Source organism: Mobula hypostoma, chromosome 12, assembly GCF_963921235.1.
Source record: "Mobula hypostoma chromosome 12, sMobHyp1.1, whole genome shotgun sequence".
Classification (NCBI taxonomy): domain Eukaryota; kingdom Metazoa; phylum Chordata; class Chondrichthyes; order Myliobatiformes; family Myliobatidae; genus Mobula; species Mobula hypostoma.
This window is the reverse complement of record NC_086108.1, coordinates 51,681,565-51,706,617: the sequence shown is the minus strand read 5'-3', so window position 1 is coordinate 51,706,617 and position 25,053 is coordinate 51,681,565. Positions and strand designations below refer to the sequence as shown.

General features: G+C 40.1%; 1 protein-coding gene across 2 annotated transcripts in view; it reads right to left on the bottom strand.

The window, feature by feature from the left end:
- gorab (golgin, rab6-interacting) overlaps positions 1–19,548 on the bottom strand; it is a 31,594-nt gene extending 12,046 nt beyond the window's left edge. For both annotated transcript variants that reach the window (XM_063064937.1, XM_063064938.1), the window contains exon 1: positions 19,404–19,548. In XM_063064937.1, coding sequence (XP_062921007.1) covers positions 19,404–19,461 — 58 coding nt within the window. In that variant the 5' untranslated portion in view covers positions 19,462–19,548. The remainder of the gene's footprint in view (positions 1–19,403) is intronic.
- Positions 19,549–25,053: the final 5,505 nt, after the last annotated feature.

The following is a 25,053-nucleotide window of genomic DNA, read 5'->3' as shown; positions in this document are numbered from 1 at the left end:
CCAATCTGTAAAACAACCATCACTTTCCAGTCTATTACTTAGCCAACTCTGTATCCATGCCCCTTTATGGAAGATTATTTTATTTTGTTGTTAAAGACTGTTATGAAGCATCTTATCAAAACTCTTCATGATGTCCATGTAAACCACTTTGACTGTATTCCCCTCATCAATTCTATTCATTACCATTTCAAAAATACTATTTTATTTATCTTCAACAAATGCATACTGGCTTGTCTTAGTTGATTTTCTTCCAGGTGACTGTTGTTTCTGTGCCAGACTGATATTTCTAAACATTTGTTGATACCAAGGTTTGACCAGCTGGTGTGTAATTGCTGGAGTTATTCATACTCCACCTTATTGAACAGTGTACGCTCCTCTACACTTTCACTACTTGTATCTGCCCATAAAAACACTTTTGAGACAACTTATATTTTATCATGTGGTCCCCGTCTCTCATACTAATTTTCAGTCTCCCTATTTTTTTTAAAACTCAAGTCTTTGCTTTCCTTATACTCCAATTCTAGTTCTGTCTACTTTGGTGCTATTCCTTTTTGCCAATTCCAGTTGGACCTTTTCCCCCTTTGATGCAACTCATGTAATTATTGCACCTATACTCTGCCATATTTGATCCCACAGCACCTGCAAACCTCCAGGCAGAGACACTGTACTGAGTGAAATATGTCTGGTCTGTACATGATCTGCCCTACCCAGAACTGGTTCCAATAACCTTCGGCTCTAAAGCCCCACTGTCTGTACCATATTTTCAGCTGCACACCGTACTGTGCACAAGTCTGAGGCACATACATATAGCTGGGGTGCCCAAGACTTTTTGCACAGTACTATAGTAATTTTATATATTACACTGCACAGCTGCTGTTGCAAAAAATATTACGACAAACGTGAGAGATGATTCTGATATTAGTCTCTATTGTGTTCGGAGTGGGAAGGGGGCGGGCAAGTGGAATTATGGGGGGGGAGGAGGGAAGTGGGAAGCACCAGAGAGGCATTCTGTAATGACCAATAAACCATTTGTTTGGATTCAAATTACTTTGCCTGGTATCTCAGGGCTGGGTGTGACTGCATCTGCACCACCTCCCACCCCAGCACTCCTTTTCTGCCACCTTTCCCATGGCGCTCCACCTTCGCCATTCCCGGCATCCGTTCCTTCCCCCAGATTTACAAACTAGCTATATATGTATGATTTTTGCACAATACTGTACAAGGCTGAAGTACCCTATTTCTACCCTTCCAGAGGCTTATACACAGAGCAATATGGAATTATCACCATTGTAGCTCTTGCTCAATCACTTTCCTAACTTCCTAAGATTCCTTCATATGAACAAGAGATTATTACCAATGCAGATCTTGAGCTTTGTCTGTTCACCTTCCAGAATCTATTGCAATAGTCAAATTCTGGCACGTGGGAGGCAAAATACTATGTCTTTATAAAGACTTTTTGCATATTCTCATATGAGCCACTCTAATATTCTTAAGATGAAAAACTGATTGTGACTTCAGGAACGGCAAGACAAGGGAACACAAACCAATCCTCGTTGAAGTGGACAGAGTGAGCAATTTCAAGTTCATGGGTGTCAATATCTCTGAGGATCTACCACAGGCCCAACATATCAATGCAGCTATAAAGGAGGAAAGACAGCAGCTATAGATCATTATGAGTTTGAAGAGATTTGGTTTGTCAACTGAAACACTCCAAAACTTCTACTTATGTACCATGGACAGCATTCTGACAAGCCGTATCACTGTCTGGTACGGGGGTGGGGGTTCTACTGCACAGGACCCAAAGCAGCTGCAGAAAGTAGTAAAAATAGTCGGCTCCATCTTGTGTACTAGCCTCTGTAGTACCCAAGACATCTTCAAGGAGTGGTGCCTCAGAAAGGCAGCGTCCATTATTAAGGATCCCCACTTTCCAGGGCATGCCCTCTTCTCATTGTTACTGCCAGATAGGAGGTATCAAAGCCTGAAGGCACACACTCAGCGATTCAGGAACAGCTTCTTCCCCTCTGCCAAACGATTCCTAAACGGACATTGATCTTATGAACATGTCTTCACTTTTTTAATATATATTATTTCTGCTTTTGCACATTTTAATGTATTCAATATACATTTATATCCTTATTATAATTGATCTATATATATTTTTTCTTTCATATTTCATTGAACTGCTGCTGCTAAGTTAACAATCACGACACATGCCGGTGATAATAAACTGTTATAATTCCCTGTAACTCTTTTTTCTAATATCTGTATTACCTATTGTTACTTTACTTTTCAGGTGCATCATGTACAACAACTTTTTTTTTTGTTTCAAGTATAGCTAGTTGCATTATGCATTGATCGGATGGCATAGTGATGCTACAGGTCGTGCAAATGTCTCATAGCTCAGGTTTCCTGGTTTCTAACCACTGCTGCTGTGAAGAGTTTCTCTGTTCTCCCTGTGACTAAGTGAGTTTCCTCTGGGTACTTGGTTTCTACCCACATTCCAAAAATGCACTAGTTGTTCGGCAAACTGGCTTCTACAAGTTGCCCCTGGGATGGTAGGGGATAGTTTGGCGGGGGAGGGGAATGCAGGAATTTATTATAATGGGCACAAGAGAGAACAGGATTTATGGAAATACAGTATATGGTGAACTGATAGTAAAGAGACTGCAGTCAATATAAACTTGTTAAGGTTAATTAGGAAACTTTTGATCAGGAAATATAAATAATGAAAAATATAAAAATCTATCAACAGCTACTAAAGGGATCTACAGGATTAGATTTACATTGCACAATTGGGTTGAACATCTATCTGAAAAGATGAACTCAGTACATGTCTACCCTAAGTAAGGTGCTTTGCTTTCACAGTGTAATTGAAAGTTGAGAATTCCTCATCAATTTCAATTATCTTATAATTGTGTGTTTGGAACTCTAATTGTTTTCATTTGCCTGACTGGTTATGGCTAGTATATATTTTTATCATGAAGACAGTAACAAAAATGAAGTTGCCATTTCTGAAATGAATGCTAGTCTACCACATCAAACAGCACATGCTTAATATGCAAGTCCATACTTCCACCGACATAGTGGGACTTGGATAGGAAGAAGACCAAGTTAGTCACTGACATATTGCTACCAGTCAATTCTGCATGCAAGGGTGTAGAGAAGCAAGATAATATAGCATCTACACAAAGTTTGCCTTTCCAGAGGCATTTTTTCCTGTTTGACATAGATGTCAGATGCAGTTGGCAAATAATAGTTACGAGGCTACCCCGGAATAATTGTGCTGAGTCGCTTACCAAATGGTGGATAAGAATGATCTGAAATTTGGTACTTGCACTTTTCCTTACAAAATGCAGGAAAGGACTGAAGATCAGACATCTTTTGAACCAAACAAACACTAACCTAGTTTTCTGAATGTAGATAAGGCAATTACTTTACTTTAGCTATCAATTCCCATAAATATGTATATTCAATCGAATACTAAGAGTGCGACCCGGCTGGGGGCATAGTGGCATCAGCGTCAGACTTTGGGACGAAAGGTCCCGGGTTTGAATCCAGCCAGCTGGCTCCTCTGCATGCTTTCCATCCGTGCTGGGTTACGAGCTGGTGATCTCTTTGAAAACTTACCTGGCAGAAGGCAATGGCAAACCACTGCTGTAACCTGCCTCGTACGCGAATCCCCACTACGTCAGAGAGGTGTGGAGGGAACTCGTCTGCTAACCGGAGAAACTCCGGATGTGACGTACCTTTCCTTACTGAGAGTGCATCTAACTTCTCCATTCTCCAGGATATTATTTATATCGTCTCAACTAAGCCAACTGCTGACATCTGGTGGTTGAAACAAAACTGCCCATCAATAATAGGACAAAGATGTCATTGCAGATGGACACACAGCAAATGTAGCTTAGAGAACTGCCCAACTAAAATGTAGGGAAATACAAAATTATCTTACTCAATGAAGTTTGTAAGATATTCAATTTCCTTTTTTTATTTAATGTGAATAATAGTAATTCTATTACAAATGTAATTTGATTCGAGAAAATGGATAGGATATCGTTCTTCAATACAGACCATTTAAGTTCTAAGCATAAATCTTCACACAGGCGAGCATAAGTTTTCAAAATCTAAGCTAATCTTAAATCCTTCAAATCAGAATCCAACTCAAATGTAGTACTACGCAAAGAGAATAAGGCTATTTTATTTTATCTATGCACAAGATCTCTACAGAAGTGATTACTTCCAAACAGGAATGATTATAGAGGAAGCAAAGCAAACTCTTGCTGGATAAATAATTGTTCCATTATTTGAAACGCTGAAAATATAAAGTACTTGCTAAAAATAGGACTAATTAAAATTAATGAAGATGCCTATTCAATAACAATATTGAGCAAATTGTTCAAATTACTCATTGATATGGTGTAAAATTTGCCCATACTGATCCTTTTTATTAAGAATCTCTCTAAAAACATATCCAAGTATAAAGTTTGTTGACGGTGTTTTAACATTCCATATTCGTTCATGGACACATCTGACTTCAGTAAAACAGGCTAAGATATTTGTGACTAGAAGTATTTTCATTTAAGGCCTAGCTTGACATTGGCTCAAACAACAGGAATTCTGCGGATGCTGGAAATTCAAGCAACACACATCAAAGTTGCTGGTGAATGCAGCAGGCCAGGCAGCATCTTAAGGAAGAGGTGCAGTTGACGTTTCAGGCCGAAGTCCTGACGAAGGGTCTCAGCCTGAAACGTCGACTGCACCTCTTCCTACAGATGCTGCCTGGCCTGCTGCGTTCACCAGCAACTTTGATGTGTGTTGCTTGATATTGGCTCCTTTGCTATGATTACTTATAAATCAAAGTCAGCCTTGCTTAGAGGTTACATCCCAGCACAATCTTTTTACAATTAAATAGTTTGGTCTTCCGGAAGCCTGCTTGAGGGAGGAATTAAGCTACTTATTCAAGTACATGCATACGTACGATTTGTTCAGATGGGAACCTAACAGGCATCCGTTCCATTTTAAGTTACTTATGGTTATTTGGTTATTGCTGTGGGGAGACTTCTGTGCACGTGCTTTTCAAATCTACAAGTTTGACCTGAGGTCCTCAGAGAATAATTACAGCAAACATCACCAGTCTTACAGATTCCGTGGTTACCTTTTTTTTAAAAAAAAAGGGAACACGGAAAGTCAAAACAAATTTAATAAAGTTCGATTTCGTTTGTTAATATATCTGTTCACATTCCTGGGGCAAGCAAAAGCAGAAAACGTAGACTTCTTGAAAAATACATATTAAGGCTTGATGGGCAATTCTCAACATCAGGGCCAGGATTAGATGAACACTTGTACTTCATGATACAGAAATTCAGGTAGAGTTTGCAAAGGAGCTCAAGGACCACCCATTTTACCTTATGCCTCATTTGTTACCTAAAGATATGCAGTTTTACCCTTATTTTACAGCTATTTGGGAAAGAGAAGTGCGAGCTATGAGATAGGGGTTCGATTCCCACTGTGGTCTGTAAGAGATTGTACGTTCTCCCTGGGGCCACCTGGGTTTCATACGGGTGCTCCGGTTTCCTCCCACATTCCAAAGACGCACAGTCAAGGTTGGTGAGTTGAGGACAAGGTATGTTGGCACCAGAAACAGGCGACACTTGCCGGCTGCCACACACAATCCCCACCAACTTCAATTGATGCAAACAACACATTTCACTGTATGTTTCGATGTACATGCAACAAATAAAATTAATCATCATCTCTTAAATCTCTGAAAGGTAAAATTCACTAACACAAAACTTTCTCTAGCTCCACAGCTGAGATGCAAAAGTCCATTAAAGGACTATCACTGCCAGAGGAAATAGGTAGAATTAATGTTTACACAATAATTTGTCATAGAACTTTACAAATTTACAAAAATAAAAATAAGAGTAAAGTAGTAACGTGTTGTTACTAAGTGGGAACATTTGTAGACAGATATATTCTTTGGGTGTAATGGATTAGAAAATAAGGGATAACTGTCTAAGATCCCAGAAAGAATTAAGAACCTACTTTTCAAGTCATATATTTGGGCCATGTGCAAATTGGCACAGGGTTAATAGTTTCGGAGAGATAAATGTGTGGCTGAAAGACTGGTGTGGAAGAACTGGTTTTAAATTTGTGGGACCTTTGTCTCAGTATTGGGGAAGGAAGGAGCTGTTACAAGGGGACGTGTCCTCCTAAACCATGCTGGAACCAGGTGAATCACAACTAGGGCTGTGGATAGGGCTTTAAATAGTAGCATGGGTTCAACGGCTCGGGAAAGTATGGATAAAGCGAAAGGGAAGGAGAGTGTAGGGGAGGTTACTAAAGTCACCAGAATAAAAAAACCTAAAAATTTAGGAAGGGATAAGAATTTAACTTCAGGCAACATGGAAACAAAATTGAAAAAAAAGGTGGTGAATACAGGACTGAAGGTGTTATATTTGAATGCATGCAGTATACGAGACAAGGTAGATGATCTTGTAGTGCAGCTATGATATTATGGGCATCAGAGTCATGATTGATTGAAAGAAGATCACAGCTGGGACCTTAACGTCCAAGAATACACATGATATCAAAAGGACAGGCAGGTGGGCAGGGGGGATGGAGTGACTTTGTTAGTAAAATAAATGAAATCAAATCCTTATAAAGAAGTGACATGGAACCAGAAAATGTAGATTCCTTGTGGATAGAATCAAGAAACAGCAGGGGTAAAAAGACCCTGTTGGGAATTACATACAGACCTCTGAACCATAGCCAGGTTGTAGGGTATGAAATATAACATGAGATAGAAAAGGCATGTAAAAAGGACAATGTTACAATAGTCATGGAGGATTTCAATATGCAGGTTGATTGCGCAAATCAGGTTGGTGCTGCATTACAAGAGAAGAAATTTGTAGAATGCATATGAAATGGCTTTTTAGGAACACTAGGGAAATGGCAATTGTAGACTGGGTGCTGTGTAATGGACCAGATTTGATTAGGGAGCCTAAGGTAAAGGAACCCTTAAGAGTCAGTGATCATAATATGATAGAAATCACTGGGGAGAGGGGCAAAAATAATGTATCAGTATTACAGTCAAAAGGGAACAACAGAGACACAAGAGAAGAACTGGCCACAGATGACTGTAAGAGGACACTAGCAGGGATGATGGTAGAACAGCAATGGCCAGAGTTTCTGTAAGTAAGTTGGAAGAGAAGATCAATTTATCCCAAAGAAGCAGCATTCTAAAGGGAGGATGGGGCAACCATGGCTGACAAAGGAAGTCAAAGATAGCATAAAAGCAAAAGAGAGGGCATACAATAAAGCAACAATTAGCGGGCATCCGTTAGTCTTGCGAGACCATGGATCTGTGCCTGGAAAGTCTTCACTCTCCAGGGCGCAGGCCTGAGCAAGGTGGTATGGAAGACCAACGGTTGCCCACGCTGCAAGTCTCCCCTCTCCACGACACCAATGTTGTCCAAAGAAAGGGCATTAGGACCCATACAGCTTGGCACCAGTGTCGTCGCAGAGCACTGTGTGATTAAGTGCCTTACTCAAGGACACAATACGTTCCCTCGGCTGGGGCTCGAACTCACGACCTTCAGGTAGCTAGTCCAATGCCTCAACCACTTCGCCATGTGCCCACAACAATTAGTGGGAATCTTTTAAAAATCAAGAGCAGGTGCTAAAGTGGGAGGAGCTAAAGACGGTGCCAGAGGTTTTTGTGGACCAGGGGAATTTTTTCCAGTTTGTCCGTGAAACAGTTTAATTTCTTCTCTTCTCATGTCTCTTTTCCTTTTCAAGATGGCTGGAATCCTGTCGGGGTCCGTGATTCACAGTTGCGGTCAAACTACATTCTTCCCAAGCTGTGAGTTCTCGCTCTCTGAACTTGCCAAGCAGACTGGCGATTCAATATCTCCAGGTGCAGCCTGGAGGTCGTGTGCCGGGGTCCTGTAGGCGAAGATTCCTCGCCAATGTTGCTGACTGAAGCATCATGGGAGATTGAAACATCGAGTGAGCAGGCAGGTGGTACGTGCTGCTGTGAAAAGAAGGTCTCTGCACTTGATCTCTCTCTCTCTCTATCTACCTATCTATGGTGAGCGAGTCTGAGGGTCCTCAGGTCAGGAGAATTCAAATAAGCGATGCTGCAGATTGTAACACTGAAACCAGTGAGCTGTTTGTCCCCCCCTCTCGTCTGTTGCAGAAGACTAAAAAATTTTTCAGATGTTTCCAAAGTAAAACAGAGACAAGTATGAACAGAAGCCTACTGGAAAATGACACTGGAGAGGTGTTAATTGGGGACAAAGAAATGGCGGATAAACTTAGTAAGTATTTTGTGTCAGTCTTCGTAAGTATGCCAGAAATTCAAAAGAGTGTCAGGGGAGAAAAGTGAGTGTAGTTGCCATCACTAAGGAGAAGCTGCTTGGGCAGCTGAAAAGTCTGAAGGTAAATAAGTCACTTGGACAGGATAGGCTACACCCCAGGTTTCTGAAAGAGACAGCTGAAGAAATTATGAAGGCATTAGTAGTGATCTTTCAAGAATCACTAGAATCTGGAATGGTTCCGGAGGACTGGAAAATTGAAATGTCACTCCACTCTTTAATAAGGGAAGGAGACAGAAGAAAGGAAATTAATAGGCCAGTTAGGCTGACTCAGTGGCTGGGAAGATGGAATCCATTATTAAGGATAAGGTTTAGGGCTACCTGGAAGCACACGGTTAAATAGGATAAAAATCAGCATGGTTTCCTTGAGGGGCAATCTTGCCTGACAAATCTGTTGGAACTCTGAGGAAGTAACGGGCTGGATACAAAAGGAGTCAGTGGATGATGTTTACTTTGATTTTCAGAAGGCCTTTCACAAGATGCTGCACATGAGGCTGCTAAATAAGGTCAGAGCCCATGGTACTACAGAAGAGATACTAGCATGAACTGAATATTGGCCGACTGTCAGGAGGCACAGAGTGGGAAAAAAAGGAGTCCTTTCTGGTTGGCTGCCAGTGGCTAGAGGTGTTCTGGAGGAGTTTGTGTTGGGTCTGCTACTTGTCACGTTATATGTTAATGATCTGGATGATGCAGCTGATGGCTTTGTGGCCAGGCTTGCGGATGATACAAAGGTAGGTGAAGGGCCGTATAATATTGAGAAGCAGGGAGTCTGCAGCAGGACTTGGAACACATTAGGAGAATGGGCAAAGGAGTGGCAATGGGAGTCCAAGTGCAGGATTCCCCGGGTTGCATAGGTAGTAAAAATGCAATGTTAACATTCATCTTGAAAGAAGTAGAATATAAAAGCAAGGATATAATGCTGAGGCTTTATAAAGCATCAATCAGACCACATTTGGAGTATTGTGAGCAATTTTAGGTCGCATATCTAAGAGCTGGCATTGGAGAGGTCCAGAGGTGGTTTACAAGAATGATCCCAGGAATGAAAGGGTTAACATATGAAGAGGGCTTGATGGCTCTGAAGCTTTACACACTGGAATTTAGAAGAATTGGTGGGGGGCGGGGGGAAGAAATCTCATTGAAACCTATCGAATATTGAAAGGCCTTGATAGAGTGGATGTGGAGAGGACGTTTCCAGTAGGAGAGAGTCTAGGACCAGAAGGCATAATATCAGAATAGAAAGATGTTCCTCTAGAACAGAGATTATGAGGAATTCTCTCAGCCAGGGGTTGGTCAATTTGTGCAATTCACTGTCAGATTCCTGTTGAAGCCTTGCCATTGGGTATACTTAAAGTGGAGGTTGATAGAGGCAGGAAAATGGGGTTAAGATGAAAAATAAATCAGATATGGTCGAATGGTGGACCAGACGTGATGAGCTGAATGGTCTGATTCTGCTCTATGTCTTATGGTCTAACCCTTATTTCAGTAATTCCATTATACAGTTGTGTTTCCATTACTAATCATCTCACTTCCCCGTTCAATGGATTAGTAGTTTCAATTTTGTGTATATTCACAGGAAACATACTCAGAGTAGACCACTGATTGATCTCTCCCAATGTCAGATAAACGTCAATTTATTCAGCTTTGCTTACCATCAGTATATCAGCAGCAATACTTGTAAAATACTGTGGGTTTGAAAAGCACCATTGAAATGATTGCAAGTGGGGCAGTGAATGGAAGAAATGTATTGTATGCAAATCCACCAAGGATGATATGCAAAAAAATGGTCATCTGCCTATAGGTCACCTGATGAATGGGATTGCCCTAAGGGATTGTTTTTGTACTTAAATGTATAATTGCACATCCTTAATCTCACCTCTATGCCTTTACTCCTGTTGGTAATTATTTGCCAAAACCTTGCATATTTATTCATTTCCCTGAACTTCATCTCTTGAGCTACACTGGAAGTTCTTTCCTTCCTCAGGCTTTCCCACGGGATTAGAAATTAGAATTTTCATTTCTTATTGGCAAGTTATCAAAATTCAACAAGAAAAAAAACCAGCGAAGTATTCTTAATATATGAGAACTCCAGACTGGCCAAAATTTAGCAAAAGTGCACTATCAAATGCATTTACTTTTACTCTAAGTAATTTGCCCAGGGAATTACCTTCCAAGTCAAGAAGTTAATCTAAAATACCAAAGATAAAAAAAACATTAAAGCGAACAGGCAACCTCACTATTGTATTCTGAAAGCCACAAATTTGTGGAAGAAAAACAGAAGAAAGGAATTGGAAAGAGTTCTGTCAACAAAGCAGTCAGAATAGGAGTTGAAATTAATCTTTACATCATATGAACAGATGCCAGGAGAAAAGTGGGCTAAGGAGCACTGACTCGTATCAAATTCAACAAAGGGAAATATTCCCCAAAAAGTAATTTAGGTAAAATTTAACACCTCTTTTCACAATTTCCAGATCCTGAGAGCCACTTGGAATTAAGTAATCAGTTTCAAATTGCAACCAGACTAAACCAAGAACTTAAAAATAAATTTGACCCAATGATGTGAGCATGACCTCATATATAGTCTGCCATTAGTAAGAAAAGGCATCTTATAATTACTTTACAATGGCAATATGAATTTTAGATACAGAAATACAGATGTTGAAAATCAGAATTAAAGAAAAATGCAAGGTTATCAACACATCAACTGTTCCAGTTTAGTTACAACACTGGCACTCTTTGCAAATTATGCCAGCTCTAACAAGATTCTACCAATAGGAACAGCATTTCAAAAGAATTGCTCCTTTTGTGATTCCTTAGTTTGCTCTTCTGTCACCAGCCTGCCAAGTGGTACTTTCCCATACAACCAAAGGTGTTATACCTGTCCCATTATTTCTTCTCTTTCCACTTGCCAGGGACCCAAAGCTTTACAAAAAGAAAAAAAACAAAGCTGATTTTTGTTCTGAAAAGCTGCAAAATGAAATAATTTACTGTGCCATTTCAGATTTTTTTGTTTACATTATTCAGTTCAGTTATTCAATAAAGACTAATTATAGTTGTATTAAATATTCATAATTTCTTACTAAAAGTTTATTCTTACATTAGTTATTGTAACTAATAGTGATTTCATGTCTTGCAATGCACAGCTACCATAAAATAACACTTCTCACCACATATATCAGTGATAATAAACCTGATTCAGGAGCAGTAACCTTTTGTTTCCCAGTCACTTTCAATGAAGTGCATGCACAACTTAGTATCTTCTAAAATGAATGGATGCTTCCTTCCTATTTTATAATTGAAGCACTTTTGAAATATACACAAACCCAGTGGCCCCTTTGAAAATATACTTGTATAATGATCCACTTTAGGGACTTTTTATCTCATGTTCCCATTATTTATTGCTATTTATTTATATCTGGATAAGCACAGTTTGTTGTCTTCAGCACTCTGTTTGATCTTCCATTGATCCTGTCAGTTACTTTTCTATAGATTTGCTGAGTACGACCACAGGAAAATGGGCCTCAAGGTTGTATATGGTGACATACATGTACTTTGATAATAAAATTTACTCTGAACTTTAAACTTAAATGAATGATGTTAATGTTTAATCTGTCATCATTGAAAATCTGCTTGTATTGAGACAAGCAGTGGCTGATATTTAACGTCCTTGATCTTGCTTCACCAGCTTTCCACTATACATTATACAGTGGAGCCTTAATATCACTAAGACCTTAAATTGTGACTCTGCTAGCAAACTGGGAGACAGACAGACTGGTACCTATTTCCTTACCAGCAACCCCACACCCCCAATGCCACCACCATTAATCCTCACAAAAGCATAAATGTGTTACCACTCTGGAACACGTGGCCAAGTGGTTAAGGCGTTCGACTAGCGATCTGAAGGCCGTGAGTTCGAGCCCCAGCTGAGGCAGCGTGTTGTGTCCTTGAGCAAGGCACTTAATCACACAGTGCTCTGCGATGACACTGGTGCCAAGCTGTATGGGCCCTAATGCCCTTCCCTTGGACAACACTGGTGTTGTGGAGAGGGGAGACTTGCAGCATGGGCAATTGCCAGTCTTCCATACAACCTTGCCCAGGCCTGCACCCTGGAGAGTGAAGACTTTCCAGGCGCAGATCCATGGTCTCGCAAGACTAACGGATGGAACAAGGCAACATTTTAGAAACCAATGAATTTCTCTCACATGGGCATGAAAGAACATAAAATTTGCAGAGATTTTCTTCAGTTGAAGCTAACTAAGTTTCTGGTTGTTACTATTTTTCCTCCAGTATGCTGCTACTGTGTTGGCGCATGGCCAAGTGGTTAAGGCGTTCGTCTAGTGATTCAAAGGTCGCTAGTTCGAGCCTTGGCTGAGGCAGTGTGTGTGTCCTTGAGCAAGGCACCTTACCACACATTGCTCTGCGATGACACTGGTGCCAAGCTGTATGGGTCCTAATGCCCTTCCCTTGGGCAACATTGGTGGCGTGGAGAGAGGAGTCTTGCAGCATGGGCAACTGCTGGTCTTCCATACGACCTTGCCCAGGCCAGTGCCCTGGAAACCTTCCAAGGTGCAAATCCATGATCTCATGAGACTAACGGATGCCTATATGCTACTAGTACAATCAGTGCTACGTATAATGTATTGAGTATTGAAGTAATTCCCTGCAATTCTGAATCACACTGACTCCCTAAAGCACTGCATATACTCCAGGAAAATGAGATACAAATTAACAGCTCTAAAATAAATCAACAAATAAGGTGGTTTATTTTTCCTGAAACAGCCACTCTTCTTCAGTACACACAGCCCCACACATGAAAGACAGTTATACCAGGCAACATCTTTCACTTCATTAAAATCCTATAATTAGAAGAATGATTATTCTCACTTCAGAACTACAAGATTATGAATGAATGTATCTTTCCAGCAGTATATTCAATACTGACATTTCAGTGCTGTTCTCAAAAAAATGGCCATATTGTCATTAAAATGAAATTATAATTGCCCATTTAAGTTAAAGGAAACTCCATAACAGGGCTATTGTTCTGGTTCACTATTCTTCCTCAGCCAATGGTACTCAAAACTGATTCGACCATAAGTCACAGCAGCAATACTCAGCAATGGTCCCATCACGATTCTACCACCGTGGCTGACTTATTATCCCTCTCAACCCCATCCATCTGCCTCCTCCGGTAACCTTTAATACCCTGACTAAATAAGAACCTATCAACCTCTGCTTTAAATACGCTCAGTAACTTGGCCTCCACAGCTGTCTGGGGCAATGAACTCCACCGATTCACTACCCTTTATCTAGAAATTCCTCCTCATCTCTTCTAAACAGACATCCCTCTATTCTGAGGCTGTGCCCTCTGGTCCTCGAGTCACCAACTATAGAAACATCCTTTCCATACCCACTCTGTCACAGCCTTTCAATATTCAATAGATTTCAATAAGATCTGCCCTTCTCCCCCCACCACTTCATTCCAGCAAGAACAGATCCAGTGCAATCAAACTCACCTCATACCCTTTCATTTTGGAATCAGTCCCCTGCAACTCCTTTGAACCTCTAGCCCTCCTGAAATGAATGCCAACATGACAGTTGCTTTCCTTACCAACCTCTAAGTTAATCTTTAGAAAACTCTGCACAAGGATGCCAAATACCTTTGTACCTCTGATATTTGAATTTTTCCCCCATAATCTATGCCTTTATTCTTTCTATCAAAGTGCATGACCACACTCTTCCCTACACTATATTCTGCCTGCCACTTCTTTGGCCATTCTCCTATTCTGTCTAAGTCCTTCTGCAGACTCTCTGCTTCCTCAACACTACCTACCCCTCCATGTATCTTCATGTAGTCTGTAAACTTGGCCACAAAGCCATCAATTCTATCACCCAACATCACTGACACAATGTGAAAAGAAGTAGCCTCAACACTGATCCCTGCAGAATACCAGAAGTCACCAGCAGCCAATCAGAAAAAGCTCTGCTTATCCCCATTCTTTGCCTCCTGCCAGTCAGACAATCTTCTATCCATGCTACACACATAAAAAATGCTGGTGAACGCAGCAGGCCAGGCAGCATCTGTAGGAAGAGGTACAGTCAACGATTCGGGCCAAGACCCTGTCCTGACGAAGGGTCTCGGCCCGAAACGTTGACTGTACCTCTTCCTACAGATGCTGCCCGGCCTGCTGCATTCACCTGCATTTTTTATGTGTGTTGCTTGAAATTCCTTGCAGATTTCCTCGTGTTTGCGTTCTATCCATGCTAGTACCTTTCCTGTAAATGGGCTAGTACCATAGGCTCTTATCTTGTTCAACAGCCTCATGCGAAGCACTCCATTAAAGGCCTTCTGAAAATCGAAGTAAGCAACATCCACTGATTTTCCTTTGTCTATCCTGCCTGTTATTTTCTGAAAGGATTCCAACAGATTTGCCAGGTAAGATTTCCCCTTCAGGAAACCAGTGGCAAGCTGGGCTATACAACGGACAAAGCAGTTATACAAACAAAATTATTCCGTTTGGACTGCATAAGTGGAACATGAAAGTACTTTGTAATCTTTCAGTTGCATTAAACTTATCTACCCGCTGTCTCAAAGACAAGCTTCAAAATCTGCAAGTTTAATAAGACATCAAATAATATATATTCCTGCTAAATTAACAAATTCACAACACTTCAGGAGCAAGGAGTGTTATTCTCAACATACTCCTCCCTCAACCATCACAATATAGTTTCCTAGGCTTTGTTTCAAGGAAAATAAATGCGAGGATGGGATCCCACCATGAAGCACATCTTTCCCTTCCCCCCACTTTCTGCTTTCCACAGGGATCGCTCTCCGCGTGACTCCCTTATCCATCCATCCCTCCTACTGATCTCCCTCCTGTTACTTATCCTTGCAAGCAGAACAAGTGCTACACCTGCCCCTACACCTCCTCCCTCACTATCAATCAGAGCCCCAAACAGTCCTTCCAAGTGAGGCGACACGTCACCTGAGAGTCTTTTGGAGACATCCACTGTATCCGGTGTTCCCAGTGTGGCATCCTGTATAGCAATGAGACACGATATAGATGGGAGGCCGCTTGGTCAAGCACCTACACTCCCATCCGCCAGGAAAAGCAGAATCTCCCGGTGGCTACCCATTTGTTTTATTTCCCATTCTGATTTGGCAGTCCATGACCTCCTCCACTGTCATGATGAGACAACACACACGTCAGAGCAGCAACACCTTGCATTCATCCGGGTAGCCTCCAACCTGATGGCATGAACATTGATTTCTCAAACTTCTGGTAATGCCCCCTTCCTCTTCACCATTCGCATCTCTCACTTTATCTCCTTCCCTGCCCATCATCTCCTTCTGGTGCTCCTCCCCCTTCCTTTTCTTCCATGGTTTTTTGTTCTCTTGTATCAGATTCCCCCATCTCCAGCCCTTCATCTCTTTCACGAATTGACTTCCCAGCTCTTTACTTTACCCCTCCCCCTCTCCCATTTTTTTTAATTATGGGAACACTCAGTCCTCTTTTATTGTCATTTAGAAATTCACCCATCACCTACTACCTTGTACTTCTTCCTCCCCTCCCCCCACCTTCTTACTCATGACTTCCATCTCTTTTTTCCAGTCCTGATGAAGGGTCTCAGCTGAAAGTTAACTGTTTACTCTTTTCACTAGGTGCTGCCTGGACTGCTGAGTTTCTCCAGCATTACTAAAATAAACCTATTGTTTGTATTGGTTATAAGAGGAGATATTCAAGATATGTCAGTTCATGACTACATACCTTGAATTACCAAGTTTGTTTTACCATGAGATGCAGTTTTAGGAAGGATACACTTTTTGATTTTCAAAATTTCACTGGAATTAACTGGTATGGTGCTAATTACAAGAGATGCAGTCACAAGGTTAGACTGGAGAAGCCGGGTTCTTCACCTTGGTAGCGAGGGTAGAGAGAGAAGTTGATGGTTCAAGGATTACGTGTAAAGACATCTGATTCTGTGAAAAAGATTAAATTGGAGAGGGCAAGAGAAGGAAAATTTGCTAAATGACCCCTTTGCCATATCAATATGAAAACTAATGCATCTAAATATTACAAGTGCCAACCTTGCCAAACTGCAGCCGAATTCACTTGATCAGCCTGCACGTTTAAGAAACAGTGAATACAGCTCCTTAAGTTTTAAGAAAGCTTCAAATAAGGATAAGTTTGGATCTTGCAGGAGAGTATTAACTTGGGGCAGCAACTGATGAGTGCATTAGGCAGGAACAAGGTGAATTAATTGGGAACAAATGATCTTGGGCAAGTCCACATCACACAGTGGAGAGTGTTTAAACATAGAAACATAGAAAATAGGTGCAGGAGTAGGCCATTCGGCCCTTCGAGCCTACACCACCACTCAGTATGATCATGGCTGATCATCCAACTCAGAATCCTGTACCAGCCTTCCCTCCATACCCCCGATCCCTTTCGCCATAAGGGCCATATCTAACTCCCTCTTAAATATAAAGATGAGTTGCAAGGAGTACAGGTCAGGTATGTTTCAATAAGTATGTTTGGATAAAGTTGGGAGGTAATAGAACGTTGGATTATGAGAGCACTGTAGAATTTAGTCAAGAAGAAAAAAGCAAATACAAGGTTCAGGAAGGTAAAATCGAGCAGAACCCTTGAGGATTGCAAAGAAGGGAACTAAGAAAGCCAAAGTGGGCCATGTAAAGTCCTTTAGCAAGCAGGATTAAAGAGAATCCCAAGGCATTCTATATATACATCAAGAGCAAGAGGATAAGTAGGGAGAGTGTTGTACCACAAGGATAAGGGAATATGTTCTTGATGGGTAGTGCTTTTCATAGGTATTTACCAAGACAAGGATGTAGAGGGTAATGAGATCAGTGTGGAGTGTACTGATACTCTAGGACATTTTTAGATAAAGAAAGTGGAAGTCTTGGGTCTCTTGAAGAACGGTGAAGTGGATAGGTCCCCAGGGCCTGATAATATGCCATGATATTTAACGAGGCAAGAGACAAGACTGTTAGGACCTTCACAAAGATCTTTTCATTCTCCCTACTCACAGTAAAGATCCCAGAGGACCGACAAGTAATTAATGTTGCTCAGAGGGGAAATTTGGGAAAATAGTGAAAACCATAGACTGGCGCGTTTCACGTCAGTGGAAGCTAGTGGAGAGGAGTTTGAAGGATAGGATTTATGAGCATTTGGAAAATCATGGCATAATTAGGAACAGTCAGCATGGCTTTGTGTGGGACAAATCTTGCCTTCCTGAGAGATTTTTTTAAAAAAAAGGTGACTGAGGAAGGTTGAACTGTAGAAGTTGTCTGTGGATTTTAGTTGTGTGTTTGTTAAGGTCCCTCACAGTAGGCTCATCTAGAACATTAAGATGCAGAGGATCCATGGTGACTTTGCCATAGAACTGGCTTGCCATAGAAAATAAAGGGTGGTGGTCGAGGAGACTTGTTCTGGCTGGAAGTCTGTGATTTGCGGTGCTCCACAGGGATTCTTACAGGGACCTCTATTTGTGATGCATATAATTAACAGACAAAAATGTGGATAGATGGTTTAGTAAATTCACAGATGATACAAGGATCGGTGGTCTGATAGAAGGTTGCCAAAGGATGCAGTGGGATATAGATCGGCAAATAACTGACAGATCGAGTTTGTTGAGGTAATGCACTTTGAGAGATCAAATATAAAATAACAGTTAAAGGCAGAACTTTGAATACTGTTAAATGTAAAGACAGATCTCGGGATTCACCCCCAAGGCCCCCTGAAAGAGGCTGCACAAGTTGATAGGATGATAAAAATGATGCATGTCATGCTTGTCTTCATTAGTCAGGAGGTCAGGATGTCATGTTGCAGCTTCATAAAACTTTGTTTAGGCTGCATCTAGAGTACAACATTAATTTCTGCTTGCCTGATTATAAAAGACACGTTGTGGCTTAGGAAAGGGTGCAGAAGAGGTTTACCTGAATGCTGCCTGGATTATGAGGAGAGGTTGTGGAACTGTTGGGACTTAGGGATGACCAGACAGGAGTTCAAGTTTATGATACATAGAATAAACAGCCTGCATCTTTCTCCGAGGGTTAACATCTAATACTGGAGGGCACATATTTAAAGTGAGAAGGGCAACAGTGCGGAGCAAGCTTTTTCCCCTAAAGTGGTGGCTGTCGTGGAGGGCAATATGAAAGAGGGGTTTAACGATCATTAAACATGCACGTGGATATGCAGAAAATGGAGATTATAAAGGCAGAAAGTATTCGGTGTTTAATTAGTTCAGCACATCATCATGGTCTGAAGGCTCTGTTCTTGAGTTGGACTGTTCTTCATTTTAAAGACCGTGTAAAAATACCCACATTTCCTAACTCCTAACCCAGTTTCCAGACGCTACAGTAGGAATACGAAGAGCACAGGGGACGAAACCCCACACGCTTATTTGCAAACAAGCTTGGTAACCAACTGTCATACTGTACCGTAAGCGTTTCCAATTGCGCTTTAAACAAAACGTGCGAATTTGACCAGACAAAAGAATCAGAATTCTAGAGTACATAGAAAAGGGTACCATTGGAAACAACTTTTAAGTATGATCGAGTTTAATAATCAAGCTATACATTTGCAAATATTTGACGGCCTTTAAATGTGTTGTAAGATGTGCTTACATTATTCTGAGACCTTCTCCTCCATTATACCAGCTCACTGTTGTGGTATGGGCTACACTGAAAAAACAGCACAAGTGTAATTATCCTTTCTAATATCAGACAATTAGGCCCTCCACTCTTGGCACAAATCGCTGAGCCGGACCATCAGAACTTCAGCACCGATGATTATATATACGTATAATTTATTTTTGCTAAATAAAAGACAAGATGGCTCAAAACGTATTGCCTCTTTAGGATTTGCCCTCCAAGCAGTGTAGCTACACAGGCCCAAAAAGATGCAGTAATAGGAAAAGTCCATGGGTAAAACATTCAGAACTGATAGCGACTTCAGGAGTGTTCTTTAACAAATCAGCAAACTCACACGTTAAAGTGCACATTTTTACCTTTCAACTGCTTTATTCGCGTCACCTCTTCGTCAGAAAATCCTGCCCAACCAGCCATATCTTCTACACAATAAACCCAAAGAGGAAAACTGCCGCCGCAGACACACAGTATACTACCAAGGCCTAATCGCTCAGAGTCGAAGCAATACACATGCGTACAGAGGGACGAGTGCGTGGCACTAGCTCGACTATTTCTTCTTGTAAAGTTTCATAGCTTTTGGGAGAACAACGTAAGGTGCATTATCGCCACCTACTGAGTTGGAGTTCGGAGCAAAGAGACGAGAAGTATACCCTCTAAATTCACACCTACCAAAAAATCTCAGAACATTTCAGAAACTCTACTGCTTTTCAGAAAGTCAAATACTTAAATATATTACAATGGCAATGATATATTAACGAACTTTCCATGTTAAACTGGATCTCTCCCAAAGATATTAATTCAGCAATTAGATGTTTCCTTTGCACCTCATAGGAACTGCATTCAAACAATATATGCGACATTGTCAAGTGCACTCTCAACAAATGCCCGCATCATGCATAATAATTCTGAACAAGGAATTATTCAACCTGGTGTACCAAATATGTAAATGTTTGAGTGTAACTTCTTCCCTTTTATACCCATCTCCCAGTTGAGTTCCCATTATTCTCTGCATTTTATGTCAATGATATCTATTCGCTTCCTTATCCTAACTTTGTCGTCACAGTGATGGAACAGACATTTTAATTATGGTTTTCACCTCCCCTTTATGCAAATTCACCACTACATGTATATCCTTAATGATCAATTATGTAATTATGTATGTTGTCATGTTGTCTATTTAATATTTCAATAATATTTTATATATATATATATATATATCTTGACTAAGCCTTCTTGTTCATTTAAATAATTAATTATAGGTTATTTGTCCAATAAGCTTTCCAACCCAGAGGCACAGAGCTTGGTACCAGCACCTATTTGTCCTCTGTGGGGTAATGGATATTGGACCAAAAAAAGGATCATGCTGCTTATAAGAAGCATGAAATTGACGAAAGCAGTGGTCCAACTACAACAGTTTTTGTAGACAGCATTTCTGAGAAAGCCTCTGATATGATAATCAGACAGTTACTTACAAAATGCGGCTTAGTTTTAAGCTGGAAGGGAGTTCAAGGAACTTCAGAAAATTTGCAAGCATTCCGCTTTTGTGAGTATAAAGAATCAAAATCTACTTTGTGTGTATTGAGGTTATTACTTGAACTTCAAGTGGGAGACAAAATGCTGCTTGTAAAAGTAGATGCAAAAAACAAAGCCCATCTGGATGAATGGAAGGGCTAAAAGAAAGGAGTCAATGGAGATTTGAAAACAGAGGGTTCGTCAGATGATGTTGTGGTCGAGGACACTACAAGGAGAGATCAGGTGGTAAAGGGAGCAATAGAAGGATTAATAAGAGAATATTTCAGTGAACTATATGGATCATCCCAAGATTAAGATGCGCAAACTAGAAGGAAAAAGAGAAGAAAGGCATCCAGAGCTGTCAGAACCACTACCTGCGGTCTCAGAGTCAATTCCTACAATCACCACGGAGGAGACCCTAAGAACCTAAAGTTGTTCCACAGCCACAAGTCTCACCTGCCAAGCAGAGTGACCTCCTTGTCAGGAAGGATGTTATCCCACCAGAGTAAGAAAGCCTCCACAGCGATTAAACCTTTTGGCCTAAATGGGACAATTTAAAATTGATTGTGCTGTGGATGTCTGTATTATATTATGTTGTATTATATAGTATACTGTGTATATAGTTGAGATGCATGCTATATTAAGTTGTTTATAGCTAAGCAGGAAGGAGTATTGTGTATTTAATACTTGAATAATATTTGAGTAATCTTATATATATAGTTTAAGCATTCTTCATTTAAATAATTATTTATGGATTATGTATAAAATACATTAATTGCATACATCATCTTGCAACTAAGTGATACATGCGCACCTTGCTTAAAGTAAAGATGAAGTTACACTCGCTCTTTTTGGACTCCTGTGAATTCCTTTGAATTAATTTAATGTTTTGAAGTTACATAATAAAGTATTGGCTAGAATGTCTGCCACCTCATTTCCTTCAACACCAACATGGACAGAGACCCATAGGAATTGTATTCACAGGCCTAGACCCTGCAGCCTCAACAAATGTTGTACAATTTCAAGAAGAATGGCTGACCTATTTTAATAGATGTTAAAACCGAGAGCGAATCAGAGCACAGAAGTATGTAATCAGGGCGTACTTCTTCGACCCAATCCAAGGCTAAAGTGATAGCAACCATCTCAGATGTGGATACTGAGACTTCATTCAATAATTTTTTCTTAATAGTCACCCGAAACTTTGGAACATAAAAAGAAACTCCTGAATGACCTGTCACTGGATCTTATGAACCATCTGTGTAGATATATAAAAAGCCTCATCTGCCTTGCATAGATTACTGAACTTGCTGTGCCACTGATATACAATCGCTCCTCATCTTGATCTTTACCTGAATGCCCAAATCTACCGTAGGCAAAGGGAAAAACTATGAAACAACACAAAGGGGTACACATTCATTTCCCATCCACCCTAAAATGAAGACCTTCCAGATACACTGCTCTCAGCACTCTACTAATGTTGCCAATATTGGATGACCAGCTTTATGTCCTCTTATGCTAACCCAATAAACCCTGCTAACTGCAACTTGTGTAAATGTAAAAGTACTTCACCCGTTTCTACCAGTAATGCTGAAATTCAGGCCCTCCCTGTGGAGTCCCCTTCTCTATCTCACGTCTTTAAAAATATTCTTCCTATGCTAACTTGTATCTTCCTATCACATTAAAAATATTGAATCTAATTGAACATTCTACAGCCTATTCCCATTGTTTTTCAGTTTAAGCAACAACCCTTGTGTCCATAACATATCATAAGCTTTCTCTGCATCAAAGAAAACTGCTTTAACTTGGGCCTTACCAATATCAGATTGCAAACTTAACACTGAGTCCATGTTCATTTTCCCTTTATGAGATCCAGATTGGTATACAGCTAATTTTCCACTACTTGCACAAAATAAAAAAAAACCTTGCTATAATCGTTCATTCCACTATCTTACAGGCATGTGTAGTTAGCGAAATAGGTCTATAACTATAAGGATCTGATTGATCCTTACCATATTTCAATATAGGGATAACAACCACTAATTTCCAGGAAGCAGGAAATCGCCCTTCAACCCATATTGTATTCAAGAATTTCGAAACCAGTAACTGTATAAACATATTATAGCAAGTATCAACTTTCCCATGTGATGTTTGACCACCACTATTAATCACACTTTTAAGTTCAGACAATGTAAATTCAGCATCCAAGCAGGAACTGGAACATTCTTTTTCCTCAGCAATCTGAGGATTGCTGGCCAAAACTGCTACGCCATAAGACCTCTCTACTTAAATTGACCAAACGATGTACACTGACATATATTTTGCTAGTAGTTTCTTCAGTCAGTACTGCAACCTTCTTCCCACTATACAAAACCAGTATTGTATTAAGTTTAATAATTGCCCTCATTTTTTGTATCATACCTCAAACTTCCCCTACCTGGATCTCTTTCCCAAAGCTATGACAATATGTTCTCCAATAGTGTCTTTGCCCTTCTCACTACTTTTCTAACTATAGCTTGAGCTCTTTCATATTGTATGAAAGATGAAGAAGTATGACACTGCCTAGCTTTCCTAAAAGATTTATTCCACTCCTTCACGGTTCATTTACTTCATCTGTCCACCAGGGACCAGCTTTTCTTTCATTATCTCCCAATGATCTGGGAATTGATTCCTTAGCTATTGAGTTGAGTACAGAGCACAAGGTATTACTACTCAACTCGATATCCTCCAAAACCAAGTGATCAGAAGCCTACTTTCACGTAAATCATCAGATACATCCCAATTTTTCATTTTAATATTCCATCTAGGGATATGAGAACCTTGCCTCTGATACACATCTATTCCCATTGTGCAGATAATGAGGAAATGATCATTTCCCACTGTTGTATCATTATACACTTCCCAGTTAGACACCCTTGCTATATCTTTGGATAGCAATGTAAGGCCTGCAGCAGAAACAGTGTTGTTAAATAGATTTATCTTTGTACTTCTAGCGTCATTCAAACACATCAAACTCTTTTCTACCAGGAAGTCTTCACTGCCACCCCACTGACATTTGCATCACTACAACCCCATGTAATACTATGAGCATTAAAATCCCCACACCATATAACCTTATCTTTCTCATTTCCACCCACTTTTTCCAATATCTCAGAAGTTAGCCTTTCACAAGGGTTAAAAAAATTATTGTCTGTACTTTACTATCCTTTCCCCAAATTTCAACCACAATTAACTCATAAAAAAGTGCAATTTCCATAACTCCATGTACTATTCTATTTTTGACAAAGGTAGCCACTCCCCCTACATTACCCATTTTCCAATTGCGTCTTATATCAACATAACCTTGTATCTTAAAGCTTAGATACTATTTCAATCAGGTATCCTGCACACATATAACATCTGGTTTATTTGGTAAATCTTCAATAAGTTTCTTAAATTCTTCATCATTAGCTAACAGGCTTCCAGCATTCCATTGTAGGATTCGAAAAAAATTAACAACCCCCCCCACCTTAGAGTCTGAGCATTATTTTCTCCTCCTTGTAAGGCATTGTTAGTAGCTTCTAGAGTTAAATCTCTTATCTCTAGATGTTTTTCTGCAGTTTTAATATAATTTTATTTTTTCTGTCCTACTTTTAATTTCTGCTGTTCAATTTGCCACATCTGCCATGAAATTGACAAACTTGCATTTATCAACAATCAACAAAACCTTTTTTAATACAATCATGCACCTTATACAGTGTCTTTAATATATTTCTTATTCTGGATATTAATAGGTCCCATTGACACTGCCTTCACTTTCTGCTGAGCTTCTGCGTATGATATGCCCATTTCCCCCCACGCTGCACTTCCACAGCTTTCTTACATACAGGACACCCTGCATAAGCAGAGCTATGTTTCCTCCACACTTGTTATATTTTAACCTAATGACTTCTCCACAATTGTCAAAATCATATTCTTCCCCACATCTACCACACCTCTTTCTATGCTTACACACAACTGCTACAAGGCCAAACTTTTGGCATTGAAAACATCTCAGAGGGAGTAAAACATATATTTAAACCATATAACTCATATAACCTAAACTAACCTTCTCTGGCAAATTTTTTTTCCATCAGATTTAATCAACGCTGGCTAAATTATTTATAACTTGGTCCATGGATACCTCTAGAGACACTCCAGAGATTACTCCCCAATTTATCCAATTCACAGCATCTTGGGAGGCACTTTTTATTCCGCACTGTTCATTGGCATTGATACAAATACACAATCTGAATAAACTTTTCAAGGCTAAGCAGCTGTCATTCAATATAATTCCTTTATTCCTCTCACAGATTTTAACCCCAAATCTTTCTCACTTTGCTTACGATCTTTATAAAATACTAAGAGTGCCCAATCTCTTAAAGGTTTTGCATCCACAATAGCTCCTAATGATTTCCTTGAATCCTTTGTTAGTATAATTGCATTGATATCAGAAACAGGTCCAAATTCAAATCTCAACAA